At 39.8% G+C, this 14,370-nt stretch overlaps 1 protein-coding gene across 4 annotated transcripts in view; it reads left to right on the top strand.

Annotated features, from left to right (window-relative positions):
* Positions 1-14,370, top strand: part of spidr (scaffold protein involved in DNA repair) — a 269,145-nt gene that overhangs the window by 112,143 nt on the left and 142,632 nt on the right. For all 4 annotated transcript variants that reach the window (XM_072570486.1, XM_072570488.1, XM_072570489.1 and 1 more), the window contains exon 8: positions 13,562-13,781. In XM_072570486.1, the coding sequence (XP_072426587.1) occupies positions 13,562-13,781 (220 nt within the window). The remainder of the gene's footprint in view (positions 1-13,561; positions 13,782-14,370) is intronic.

The following is a 14,370-nucleotide window of genomic DNA, read 5'->3' on the forward strand; positions in this document are numbered from 1 at the left end:
AATTTTCTACTTGTCGTATGAAATTGGTGTGACATTATCTCTTGTAAGCACAGGAAGGACGTTGAATATCTGATGACACCACAATGCTTGTCTATATTGAAGACATAATTTTCTCTTTAATTGCAACTAATTGTTGTAAATAATTACTTTTTGCACATTTAAAATCAATTAAAATATAGCTAAGGCTTGTTTACTGCATTTTGTCAGAAGAATTGAGGCCGAGGCGCTGGTATGTGACATGAATCATAGAATTTCTTCAGTGTAGAAACAGGCCATTTAGCCCAAGTCCTCACTGACCTTCCGAAAAGCACCCCATCCAGACCCATTTCCCTACCCTGTTATCCCAAATTTAGCCCTGACTAACGCACCTAACCTACACATCCCTGAACGCAATTCAGCATGATCAATTCACCTAAACTACGCATCTTTGGACTATGGTAGGTAACTGGAGTACCTGGAGGAAACCCACACAGACATGGGGAGAATGTGCAAACTCCACACCAACAGTCCCTTGAGGCGGGGATCAAACCTGGGTCCCTGGCGTTGTGAGGCACCAGTGCAAACCACTGAGCCACTGTGCTGCCCCTGATGAATGTGTTCAGATGAGATCTTCATTGGTGTGGTGATGGTGTGAAAATTGGGTTTGGAGATATTGGAAAATTTGGGTAGAATTGCAAAAGTTCTTACTCAGAGGATCACTGAATCCAGGGCTACCTATGAGGCCACATATCTCAAATTCACCAAACCTTTACGATGACTGATGTTAAGGACATGGTTTTGAATACCATCATGGCAGATGTTGAAATTTGAATTGAATAAAGTGTGTAATTAAAATATCTAGCTGAATGGTTACCATTGAACCACTGTGGATTGATGTAAAAACTCATTTGGCTCACTTGTACCTTTTAGTGAAGGAGATTTGTTATCCTTTCTAGTTGGCCTACGTGTGGTTCCAGAAACCATTTAGTTCCAGGGCAGTTAGGAATAGACAGCCCATCTAGAAATACTGGCCCATCTCGAAATGCCCATTTTGTGAATGAATTAATAAAAAGGTTTCCTCACCACCAGGCTATCTCTTCCCATCATTGGCTGTTTCTTTATCAATTTCCTATCTGCCTCATCTGTTTCTTTAATTATTTATTTCTAATCTGAGTTGTTTCTGTTGCTTTATTTCTGTAATGTCACTTTTGGTTGTTGTGTTTACCATTTTAGTTAAATCAATGCATAATTACAGCACAGGAGGTGTTTCAGCTCATGGGACCCAGACCTGGCTACCCTTTCCCAGTCATCCTGTGCAGTTTTTATCTTTGGTTGCTTGTCCAGTTAACTTTAGAAATGAATAGTTGAGTCTGCCTTCTCCTCTCAGGCACTGCATTCTAGATTGAATTTCTCACTGTCTATTAATGTTTTCTTATGTTGCATTTAGTTCTCTTACCAATCATCTTAAATCATTGGCTTTTTTGGTTCCTGATCCCTCTACCAGAGAACAGTTTTCAGTATTTCTAAGCACGCTGTCTGGACTCTCTTGATTTGGAATACTTCTGTTAACTTTCTTCTAACTTCTCTCCAGATCCAGATTATTTATTATTAACCACCGGCTCGGAGCTACACATATTCCATCTTCTTACTTGACATGTTATCCAATTTTAAAGCCTGTTCTATGCTCTTTGTTCTTCCTTTCTATTCCTATTCCAGTATAGAGAAGTGAGCAACTTTTTAAAAAAAAGTCATATATCTAGTTTAAACCATCTACACAGATATTTACCAAATCAAATGGCAAGTAATTTTCAATCTTCATATTCTTCTTTGGCACTTGGGAAGTGATGGCTATGATCAAATTAATAATCTTGTTAACCAGAAAGAGTGAAATTGTTGATTTTACTAAATGTTTAAACAGCAGTAAATGGCCAATCTTGAAATATAATTCTAATTCAGATTTTTTTGTTACATTAAAGTTAGCTTTGTGCCTCTTATGGAACACTAAATCATAATTTTAGAACATGAATTAAAAAGAACTACAGCAAATAGAGCAGAAATCTCCTGACTCATTAAATTACATTTGTCAAAAAGAAATGCACAGGATCTTTACCTAATGATGTAATAGTGACATCAGTTATGTACAAGGGATTGTGGGATGAAAGGATGGAATTGTCTGCACCAGAGACAGGTGTACTTTCAGAGAACAGTTGTATGTAATAGTGTAACTGGAAGAATTGGCTGAAAGCTACCAGAGGCAGGCAGCAGTTAGCCTTGGGTAAGGGAAAACCATTGCAAACTGCATATTGTGAATTGGCCACGCTAAATTGCCCGTAGTGTTAGGTGCAGGGGTAAATGTAGAGGAATGGGTCTGGGTGGGTGCGCTTCGGCAGGTCGGTGTGGACTTGTTGGGCCGAAGGACCTGTTTCCACACTGTAAGTAATCTAATCTAATCTAATTACCAAAAAGAAACATGGAAGTCAATGTATTGAATAGGATCCCAATCTCCATGTCTAGTGGTAATGCAAATCAAGGAGTCTGCCATACAACTCCTTAAGTTGAAAAGTGTGGTGCTGGCAAAGCACAGCAGGCCAGGCAGCATCCGAAGAGCAGGAGAATTGACGTTTCGGGCATAAGTCCTTCTTCAGGAATGAGGCTGGTGTGCCAAGCGAGCTGAGATAAAAGGTGGAGGGGGTGGGGGAATTTGGGGGAGGGGCGCTGGGAATACGATAGGTGGAAGGAGGTGGGGGTGAGGGCGATAGGCCGGAGAGGTGTTGGGAGCGGAGGCAGAGAGGTCGGGAAGAAGATTGCAGGTCAAGAGGGCGATGCTGAATCTGGGGGTTGGGACTGAGATAAGGTGGGGGGAGGGGAAAAGAGGAAGCTGGAGAAATCTCCTTAAGCCAGCTCTGGTATTCACAAAGATTATGAATAATAATTTTTTTAACATCAAATTCATTTCCCTGATCTATCCCTGTATTCTTTGACTCCCTTTGTACTCAAAAACCTATACATCTTAGCCTCAAATACACTCAGTACTCAGCATCCAAAGCCCTGTGAAGTTGTGAATTCTAAATATTCGCAATGCTCAGTATAATGAAATGTCTCCTCATCTCAGTCCTTTATCCTGAAGCAGTGATCCCAAGTTTTTGATACTCCAGCGAAACCAAGGATAAGAGCCCCATATTAGCTGAATTCCTCCAGGAATTTTATATGTTTAATGGTATCATCACTAATTTTAAAAAAACATTAACAGCATGCGGACATCACTATATATGTCAGGATTTATTGCCCAGAAGGCAGTTAAGATTCAGCCACATTTCGATGGGTGTAGACTCACATATTGGCCAGATCAGGTAAAGATGGAAGATTTCCTTCCCTAAAGAACATTAGCGAACCAAATGGATTTTTCCTGACAATTAACATAGGTTTCATTCTCATCATTAGACCCTTAATTCGAGATTTTGTTTTATTGAATTCAAATTCCACCACCTACCATGATGGGATTTGAACCTGGCCCCTGAGAACATTACCTGAGTCTCTGGATTAATATTGTAATGATAATGCTGCGAGGGAATCACCGTAATGATTCTAAATGCCAGAAAATGTAAAGCTTTGGAAAATGGATATTTGTATTTTTCGTAGTTGTGAAAGTAATAAGTGTAGGTATATAAAGACAGCAGGAAGCTTTGTCTTTACACGGGTCTTTGTAATAGTTTCCATTATGAATCAAGGTAGGATCTTGAAAGTTCACACTGATGGTAATCTGAAGAATGAAAAAGCAGTATAAGGTTTCTATAAAAGAAGGATCAATTTGTAAAAATAAAGAAGTTGTTATTTCATTCAGTTATCCTTCTTAGAGGTTTTCTGTAGGTAATAACATGTACTGAAATTATACACAACTCATTTGGAAACAAAATCAGAAATAGTTGCCCAGTTAGGAAAGATTATATGTGTACTGCTTGGATTCCAGCTTTAATGAAGAATGTCAGTTTATTTAGATAATTTATCAGAAGACATCTGTGAATTTGTCCATAGTGTTTTTTTTGTGTTGCACAAGAAATTACAAATTTGGTCAGGTTTGATTTAATAGAAATTTCATAGTATGCTGCAGTCGGTTTGATTGCAATTGTTGCTGATCCTCTGAAATAAGGCACCATAAATTGTATAAATTTTTAAAGTGCGCACAGTACCCTAATTTACCAGACTTTCACACCAAGGTTGATCGAAAGCATGAATCAACTTTCTGTATGAATCAAGAGTTATTATTTAATATTAGTCATTATGTCTATAGCTGTAGATAAACAGCTTTGAACCACAATAACATGTAATGGCATCTGAACATTATTGTTAATTTCTAAATAAAACTCTTAATTGCTTCCTTATACACACAGATAAATAAATAGAGAAAATAGATTATTGGCAGTTTCAGTGATCTTTGCTTTTTGGTTCCAATGTTGAGGTGATCCTTCTTGTTTACCTAAACTATTGTTAGACTGATGTCTTTCCTTGGGTGCTTCCATTTATAATTAGTACACAGCAACTGGTTCACTTGGAAAATATCACTGAAAATATCAAATTTTAGTACACAGCAACTACTGCAGGAAAGGTAATTTCTACAAGTTTCTAATGATTTTCTACAACTTTTCTTTACTGCACAGGACAGGCAGCTTCTGCTGAGGCGAAACAACTTGTGTGTCTTTTCTGTCTGTCTCTGTAACATGTTGCCAGTTTCAACTTGCAAGTTAGCTAAGGACCAATAAGCTTCACTTGCAGGAATCCACAGCCTTAAAAACGATGTTCACAATAGATGTTAAATTCCTTGCTATGAAAGTGTACAGCAGTGAAAGTATCGTAAATCCCTGTTTTTAAATACAGTTCTTTCTCATTGCAATTTCACCATCTTTAAAGATGCAAAAAAGAAAGATAATATAGGATATTTTATAGACTCAAATGTTGCACACAATCTTGTTAGAATATCTATTCTTTAATGATTAATTGTTAATAATCAAGACAGGTTTGAGTTACAAAGCTGTAAATAATGATCCTCCATGCTTTATGATTAAAGATTTTGTACTTAAATTGCACATGTTCAAAGGATCTCCAAGAATGCTGTGAACGTTGGTGAAATTTTTGTCAAAAAGCATTAAGCATCAATAGTGAAAATGAAGATTAAAAAGCTCCAATATTAGAGTAACATTGAACCTAAACAACTAAACAGAATACATACTCCACCCCCTCCCCACCCCAAAACATCGCATTATAACTGTAAGTATATATAGTGATTTGAGTTGGTGTCTGCAAAACTCCTCAAGTGTTGTGTGAACTTTAAGGTATCCTATTCCTCTTCTAAAACCTTTAGTATGGGGAGGGAGTGAGAGTTGCCCTTATTGTAACAGTTGGTGCCAATACAATAGCCAAGTCAAAACAACTGCCTCAATGTGTCCTACCCATTTGACGCAGTAGTAGAATTATTATTGCATTAATTTCAAATGGTTATGCTGGCAGTCACCTATGCACAATGTTTCCAAAGGGACAGATAGATAGTTCAAATCTTGAAAATGTAAGTTAAGTTGAGATACGTAGTCATAGATAGTTGGTGTTTATATAATTGCTGCATTTAATCAGATGCTTGATTAAAACAAGAGCCTCCATTATGAATATTGGTATTCATATGGTATACAGTCAGGAGGGAGTTGCTCTGTGAGACCTCAACATTGACACCAGACCTCATGAAGTCTCATGGCTTCAGGTTAAACATGAGCAAGGGAACCTCTTGCTGATTACCGTATACCATCCTCCCTCAGCTGATGAATTGGTACTCCACCCTGTTGAACAGCCTTAAAAGAAGCACTGAGAATGGCAAGGGCACAAAATGAACTCTGGGTGGGGGAATTCGGTGTCCACCACCAAGAATGGCTCGGCAGCAGTACTACTGATTGAGCTGGTGGGGTCCAAAAGGACATAGCTGCTAGACTGGGCTGCAGTGAGTGATGAGGGAATCAACAAGAGGGAAAAACATACTTGACTTTATCCTTACCAATCTGCCAGTTGCAAATGCATCTGTCCTTGATATTATCGGTAATAGCGACCAACCCACAGTCCTTGTGGAGATGAAGTCCTGCCTTCACATTGAAAATAACTTTCATAGTGTTGTGTGGCATTATCACCGTGCTAAATGGGACAGACTTCAAACAGATCTCGCAACTCAATATTGGGCATCCATGAGGTGCTGTCAGCCATCAACAGCAGAAGAATTGTACTGTATTGCAAGCTGTAACCGAATAGGCCAACATGTCTCCCAGTCAACCATTACCATTAAGTCAGGTAATCAACCCTGGTTTAATGAGAGGAGAGTAATGCATGCCAGGAGCAGTACCAGACATCCCTTAATCTGAGGTGCTTTCATAGCTCAGCACAGTTAGAACACTGGCGCTTACATGACAGTGTTGAAAATCGCCCAAGTGTGTCTTGAATGTAAAAAGGCAGGACAAATCCCATCTGTCCAATTACTACCCATCAATTTACTCTCGATCGTCAGTAAACTGATGGAAGGTGTCATCAATAGTGCTAGCAAGCAGTACCTGCTCAACAATAACCTCAATTATGTCCAGTTTGGGTTCCACCAGGTCCACTCAACTCCTGACCTCTTTACAGCTTTGGTTCAAACATGACAAAAGAGCTGAATTCCAGAGGTGAGATGAGAGTGACAGCCCTTGACATCAAGGCTGCATTCAACAGAGTGTGGCATCAAGGAGTCTTAACAAAACTGCAATTAATAGATATCGGATGCAAACCCTCCGGTGGTTAAAATCATATCTAACACATAGAAAGAGGGTCATGGTTGTTGGAGGTCAGTCATCTCAGATCCAGGAGTTCCTCAGGGCAGTGTCCTCCATGATAAAGTCAGACGTGGGAATGTTCGCTGATGATTGCACAATATTCAGCGCCATTTGTGAATCCTCAGATGCTGAAGCAGTGCATGTTCATATATAACAAGATCTGGACAGTTTCTAGGCTTGGTCTGACAAGTTGGGATGCTGCCTGACCTGCTGCACTTTTCCAGCAACACATTTTTCAGCTTGGTCTGACAAGTGGAAGGTAACGTGCATGTTACACAAATATCAAGCTACGACCGTCACCAATAAGAGACGGTCTAACCACTGTCTCTTGACATTCAGTGGAGTTATCATCACTCAGTCCCCCACTATCAACATACTAAGGGTTATTGTTGATCAGAAATACAGTTGGCGTCACTAAGTAATTACAGTGGCTGTAAGAATAAGTTCAAGGCTAGGAATACTACAGTGATTACCTCACCTATTGACTGCCCAAATCCTGTCCAGCATCTACAAAGCACAAGTCAGGAGTGTGATGGAATACTCCCCAGTTGCCTGGAAGTGCAGCTCGAACAACACTCGAGAATCTTAACACCATCCAGGACAATCCAGCCCATTTGATTGGCACCACAACCACAAGCATCCACTCCCTCCACTAGCAACCCTCAGCAGTAGTGACGTATTATCTACAAGATGCACTGCAGTAATTCACCAAAGATCCTCAGACAGCACTTTTCAAACCCATGTCCACTTCCATCCAGAAAAGCAAGGGCAGCTGTTACATGGAAACATCACCATCTTTAAGTTCCATAAGACATAGGAGTGGAAGTAAGGCCATTCGGCCCATCGAGTCCACTCCATCAAGTTCCCCTCCAAGCCACTCACCATCCTGACTTGGAAAAATATCAGCATTCCTTCACTGACACTAGGTCAAATTCCTGCAATTCCCTCCTTAATGGCCTCATGAGTAAACCCACAGCAGGTGGACTGCAGCGGTTCAAGAAGATAACTCACCAGTACCTTCACAAGTGCAATTAGAGACAGGCAATAAATGCGGGCCAGCCAGTGATGAATTTTAAAATAATGTTTGTAATGTATGCAGTCACAATGGGGGCTCTCTCCTCAACAGTACTCCTCAAATCACTTAATGAAGGGTTGCTCATAAAATGGTGAAAAACAGCAGAGATGATTGTCTTCATACAGGCCAGCGACCATAATTCTATTCATTTTAAAATAGTGATGGAAAAGGATAGACCAGATCTAAAAGTTAAAGTTCTAAATTGGAAAAAGGCCAATTTTGACGGTATTAGGTAAGAACTTTCGAAAGCTGATTGGAGGCAGATGTTTGCAGGTAAAGGGATGGCTGGAAAATGAGAAGCCTTCAGAAATGAGATAACAAGAATCCAGAGAAAGTATATTCCTGTCAGGGTGAAAGGGAAGGCTGGTAGGTATAGCGAATGCTGAATGACGAAAGAAATTGAGGGTTTGTTAAGAAAAAGAAGGAAGCATATGTCAGGTATAGACAGGATAGATCAAGTGAATCCTTAGAAGAGTATAAAGGAAGTAGGAGTATACTTATGAGGGAAATCAGGAGGACTTAAAGGGGACATGAGATAGAATCCAAAGGGATTTTACAAATATATTAAGGACAAAAGGGTAACTAGGGAAAAAATAGGGCCCCTCAAAGATCAGCAAGGCAGCCTTTTTGTGGAGCCACAGAAAATGGAGGAGATACTAAATGAATATTTTGCATCAGTATTTACTGTGGAAAAGGATATGGAAGATATAGACTGTAGGGAAATAGATGGTGACATCTTGCAAAATGTCCATATTACAAAGGAGGAAAAGTGCTGGATGTCTTGAAACGGTTCAAAGTGGATAAATCCCCAGGATCTGATCAGGTGTACCCGAGAACTCTGTGGGAAGCTAGAGAAGTGATTGCTGGGCCTCTTTCTGAGATATTTGTATCATCGATAGTCACAAGTGAGGTGCTGGAAGACTGGAGGTTGGCAAACATGGTGCCACTGTTTAAGAAGGGCAGTAAAGACAAGCCAGGGAACTATAGACTGGTGAGCCTGATCTCAATGGTGGGCAAGTTGTTGGAGGGAATCCTGAGGGACAGGGTGTACATGTATTTGGAAAGGCAAGGACTGATTTGGAATAGTCAACATGGCTTTGTGCGTGAGAAATCATGTCTCACAAACTTGATTGAGTTTTTTGAAGAAGTAACAAAGAAGATTGATGAGGGCAGAGCAGTAGATGTGATCTACATGGACTTCAGTAAGGCATTCGACAAGGTTTCCCTATGGGAGACTGATTAACAAGGTTCGATGTCATGGAATACAGGGAGAACTAGCCATTTGGATACAGAACTGACTCAAAGGTAGAAGACAAAGGGTGCTGGTGGAGGGTTGTTTTTCAGACTGGAGGCCTGTGACCAGTGGAGTGCCACAAGAATCGGTGCTGGGTCCTCTACTTTTTGTCATTTACATAAATGATTTGGATGCGAGCATAAGAGGTACAGTTAGTAAGTTTGCAGAAGACACCAAAATTGGAGGTGTAGTGGACAGCGAAGAGGGTTACCTCAGATTACAACAGGATCTGGACCAGATGGGCCAATGGGCTGAGAAGTGGCAGATGGAGTTTAATTCATATAAATGCGAGGTGCTGCATTTTGGGAAAGCAAATCTTAGCAAGACTTATACACTTAATGGTAAGGTCCAAGGGAGTATTGCTGAACAAAGCGACCTTGGAGTGCAGGTTCATCGCTCTTTGAAAGTGGAGTCGCAGGTAGATAGGATAGTGAAGAAGGCATTTGGTATGCTTTCCTTTATCAGTCAAAGTATTGAGTACAGGAGTTGGGAGGTCATGTTGCGGCTATACAGGACATTGGTTGGAATATTGGTGCAATTGGTTGGACATTGTTGGAATATTGCGTGCAATTCTGGTCTCCTTCCTATCGGAAAGATGTTGTGAAACTTGAAAGGGTTCAGAAAAGATTTACAAGGATGTTGCCAGGGTTGTAGGATCTGAGCTTTAGGGAGAGGCTGATGCTGTTTTCCCTGTAGTGTCGGAGGCTGAGGGGTGACCTTATAGAGGTTTACAAAATTATGAGGGGCATGGATAGGATAAATAGACAAAGTCTTTTCCCTGGGGTCAGGGAGTCCAGAGCTAGAGGGCATAGGTTTAGGGTGAGAGAGAAAAGATATAAAAGAGACCTAAGGGGCAACTTTTTTATGCAGAGGGTTGTACGTGTATGGAATGAACTGCCAGAGGATGTGGTGGAGGCTGGTACAATTGCAACATTTAAAAGGCATTTGGATGGGTATATGAATAGGAAAGGTTTGGAGGGATATGGGCCGGGTGCTGGCAAGTGGGACGATATTGGGTTGGGATATCTGGTCGGCTTGGACAGTTGGACTGAAGGGTCTGTTTCCATGCTGTACATCTCTATGACTCTATTTGGGCTAAATGGTGGGGGAATTCATTTGCTGCCTGGGGCCAGTCAAGTTAAAACCACACCAACGGCCCAGAATTGATGCTGATGCTTCACAACTCCGTTTCAGCTCAAAGTTACATGCCAGCAGGGAATAGAAGCAGAAAGCATAAACAGTTATGATGTCAGACTCCCAAGACTGCCCTAGAGCAGGCAGATCCCTTATATCGTTACACGAGAATGTGGACAGTACCTGGACAGCAAACAATCAGGCAAAGCAGCTTGAGTCAAAGGGACTGACTCGATTTCGAAAAACTATTAATTTTTCAGGAACAATGTGACTATCAAAGGTGTTTACCAAATTCACAGTAGATGCACCATTCCAAATATCTAGCATCAATCCAAGATTATGGCCACAGCTAAGTCAGGGAAACTGCAAGATGACCCAGGCAGCTAATGCTACAATGCCCTGCTTTAATTTGCATATATTTTAGAATGCCTCCTGCTAACTAGATTAAGTCTTATCCCAGGCGCCTCTGTAATGGGCATGTTATTGTGCAAATTGTAAGTGCTGCAGCCAGGTCCCGAAGTAATCCAAGGAAGGACAGCAAATGGATGAGCTGTACTTCGATTCTCAGAACACAGTTAACAAGTTGCCACATCAAAGATTATTGTGGAAAATAAAACCTCATGGTTATAGGGTAACATTACAGCATAGATAGATAATCAGTTGGCTAACAGGAAAACAGAGAAGACATAAATGGTTTGTATGCTGGTGACAAGATATACTGAGTTGTATGAGTGCTGGAGTCTCAATGTTATATCATTTATATTAATGATGCGCTTGCAGGAGTGACAGGTATACTTGCTAAATGTGCTAATGGCATAATGAGAGGTTGAAAAATAAATTGTGAAGAGGGCATAGAAGCCACGTATAGAGATAGATAAGTAAGTAGTTAAAGATCTGCCAAATGGAGTAGAATATGGGAAAATGTGGAGTTGTGTATTTTGGCAGGAAGAATAAGAAAAAGGCATATCTCCAAAAGATGGGAAATTGCAGAACTCTGAGATGCAGAGAATGCATGAATTATGCATCTAGCACATGAGATACAGTAAGCAATTAGGAAAGCAAAATGAAATGTTATTGGTTATTGTGAGCAGAGATATATCAAAAATGAGATGGTTATGAACAACATTAAGACCATAGCTGAAGTACTGTCTGGAATTGGCTGCCTTATCTAAGGAATTATGTCAATGCATTGGAAACAGACAAGAGAAAGTTTACCATCCTAAGACGTTAGTTGAGTGTGTTGTCTTGTATGGAAGCGTCGGTCAGGCTAGGCTTGTACTTGTTGAAGTTTGGAAGAATAAGAGGCAACTTAATTGAAGCATGCATCCTTAATGGTCTTGGCAGGGCGTGGAAAGAAGAGCTGGGCATCACAGTTGAAAAGTAACATCTCCCATTTAGAATAAAATTGATTTTTTTTCCCCTCTGATTGTGAATCATTGAAATGCTCTTCCTCAAAAGATAGTGACAGCAGAGCCTTTGAATGTTTTTAAGGCAGATGTAGATAGCAACAGGGTAAGTGAGAATGTGGAATGATCAGATCAGCCATGACTGTATGGAGTAGGCTCAAGGGGCCCAAGTGCTTATAATTTGTATGTTTTACTAGTGTGTACATTACTATTGTTATAGGCTTGCCTGTAGTCATTTAACAGCTCAGTGAGCATTAATTGATTAGAGATAGGGCTTCTGTCCCTGACTTGCAAGCGAATCCCATATCAGAAAACTGCCTGCCAATCTGCTTGACAAGCAGCTCTTCCATCACCAGTCTCCACTCTCTCTCTGTGTATCTCTATATGTTTCTATGTATCTCTCTAAACTTAGTGGGTGAGGATACAGCTCTGTTTTTGGGTAGGCAAATAATGCATGTCACCCATTGTTTAAGAAAGACGAGAGAAGGAAACTAGAATTCAGTAGACCAGTTAGTTATTGTCAGGAAAGTACTAGAGTCTATAGTACAGAATAGAGTCACTGAACACTTAAAAGGTTCCAGTTGATCAAAAGGAGTCAGCATGGGTTTATTTATAATGTGTAGGTCATGTCTCATAATCCTGATTGTGTAAATAAAAAATTCAAAAGGACTGTGAGTGCTGGAAATCAAAAGCAAAACCAGCAATTGCTGGAAAATGTCAGCAGGTCTGGCAGCATCTGTGGAGAGAAATCAGAGTTCACATTTCAGGTCCAGTTACTGTTCTTCAGAGCTGAAATACTGATTTTTTTATTGAAGAGGTAACTAAACTACTGAAGATGGCAATTTATTTTCAATATTATTTTGTGAACCTCCAGAAGGCTTCAATGCCATCCCTTGTAAGGAACAGTTGGGTATGGTTCAAAGTCCTGGAATTGGAGGAAGATTATTGACTTGGATTGAGTATCATGAGCAATCTATCAATATCAAGGATCCACAGAGCAGGGATCATGAACAGGTGCTCTAAATGGCAGCATTTGACTAACAGTGTCCCACAGGGATCAGTGATGGGCCCTCAACTATTGATTGTACTCATGAATAATTTTAGTAACAGAATGGAGAGGTACATAAACAGATTTGCTGATAGATAAGCAGCATTGTATGTGATATATATGAAACCATTAAATTGCAAAGTGACCTTGCTGGTAAATGGATTTCAATATTATCATGTATGTAATGTTATCTACTTTGCACCTAAATATAATAGAAAAGGGTACTTTCCAAATGGTGCGAATCTTGAAGCAGTGGGGGCTCAAAGAGATTTTGGTATCTGTGTGTATAAATCATCAAAACGTCATGAATAGGTCCAAAAGAAAATCAAAAAGAAGCTAATGGAATGCTGACTTTGATGCTTGAATGCAGGATGCAAAAGCTTGATTAGGGAGTAGATATTGGAGAAAATACAGGCTAGATTTAATAAAATGGTGGCTAGACTCTTAGGATTACATTACCAAGAGCAAATCCACATTTCTCCTTGAAATTTAGAAAATTAGGATGATTTGAGCAATGTTTGTTATGTTCATGGGAATTGATAAGGTAGATAGAAACTATTCCCTCTGGTTGAGGAATCTCAGCCTGGGTGTAAAACCTAGGCCCTGCAGGAATGAAGGTAGAAATTGTTGTTAAAAGATAACAAAAGTTAGGAATTTGAATTTGGTTCGCAATATTAGTTGAACCAATGACTGCCTTGGTGGGGGAAGTGCTGGTCCACGCACATAAAGAAATGGATGAAATATGCAATAAAATCAGAAGAATTAATATCCCAATCACTCTCTTTGCAGGTAGGCAAGATGATATTTTGATGGTGAAAGTTTTGGATTTGCATGAAGAATGTTCAATGTTTATAGCTTCGTGTCAGCCATTGAGGGGAACATCCACAGACCATGCTATTGAAAATGATGCATGCTCCAGTAAAACACCACTAAAGGTTTTATTCACAAGAGAAACAGCATTATACCTTGGGATCTGTGCAGGTGATTCTGTTCACATCTATCCACCATGGTGAGTGCTTTTATAACTGTTTACAAATGCAACTTAGTTCAATTATTTCTTGAACAGAATATTCCTTTTAAATAAACTAATCGTAATGTATATTTTATGAAATATTATTAAAGCTCAAATCAAGATTGTTTTCAAATAAAGCTACCTTGTAACTAAACAATAAATGTTATAATGGAAAGAAATGCCAGAGTTGAGAACTGGTGTGCTTCAAGTTATTGTCTGTCTTGATAATTGAATAGTCAACGTTTTATTGAAATATTGCTCTTAAGTTACACTACCCTGGTATCTTACTGTGTTCTATTTAGTTGGAACAGTTAACATGCATATGATTCGTTTTTGAATACTGTAGTTTATTAAAATAAGTCGCAGTATTTTTGCCATAGGTTATACGTGTCCATTCACAGTGCAGTATATTGATAGGTAAAGGAACAGATATTTTCAAATCAGTCTGTCACAGGTGTTATCACACATCTGTGGATCCAATAGGATTTGAACCTGGGCCTTCCGGTCCAGAAGTAGGGGCACAATGACTATACCACAAGAGCTCACAGGTAAAGGAACAAATATTTTCTGTATCAACCTGCGCAGG

The sequence above is a fragment of the Chiloscyllium punctatum genome, chromosome 5 (genome assembly GCF_047496795.1).
Source record: "Chiloscyllium punctatum isolate Juve2018m chromosome 5, sChiPun1.3, whole genome shotgun sequence".
Classification (NCBI taxonomy): Eukaryota; Metazoa; Chordata; class Chondrichthyes; order Orectolobiformes; family Hemiscylliidae; genus Chiloscyllium; species Chiloscyllium punctatum.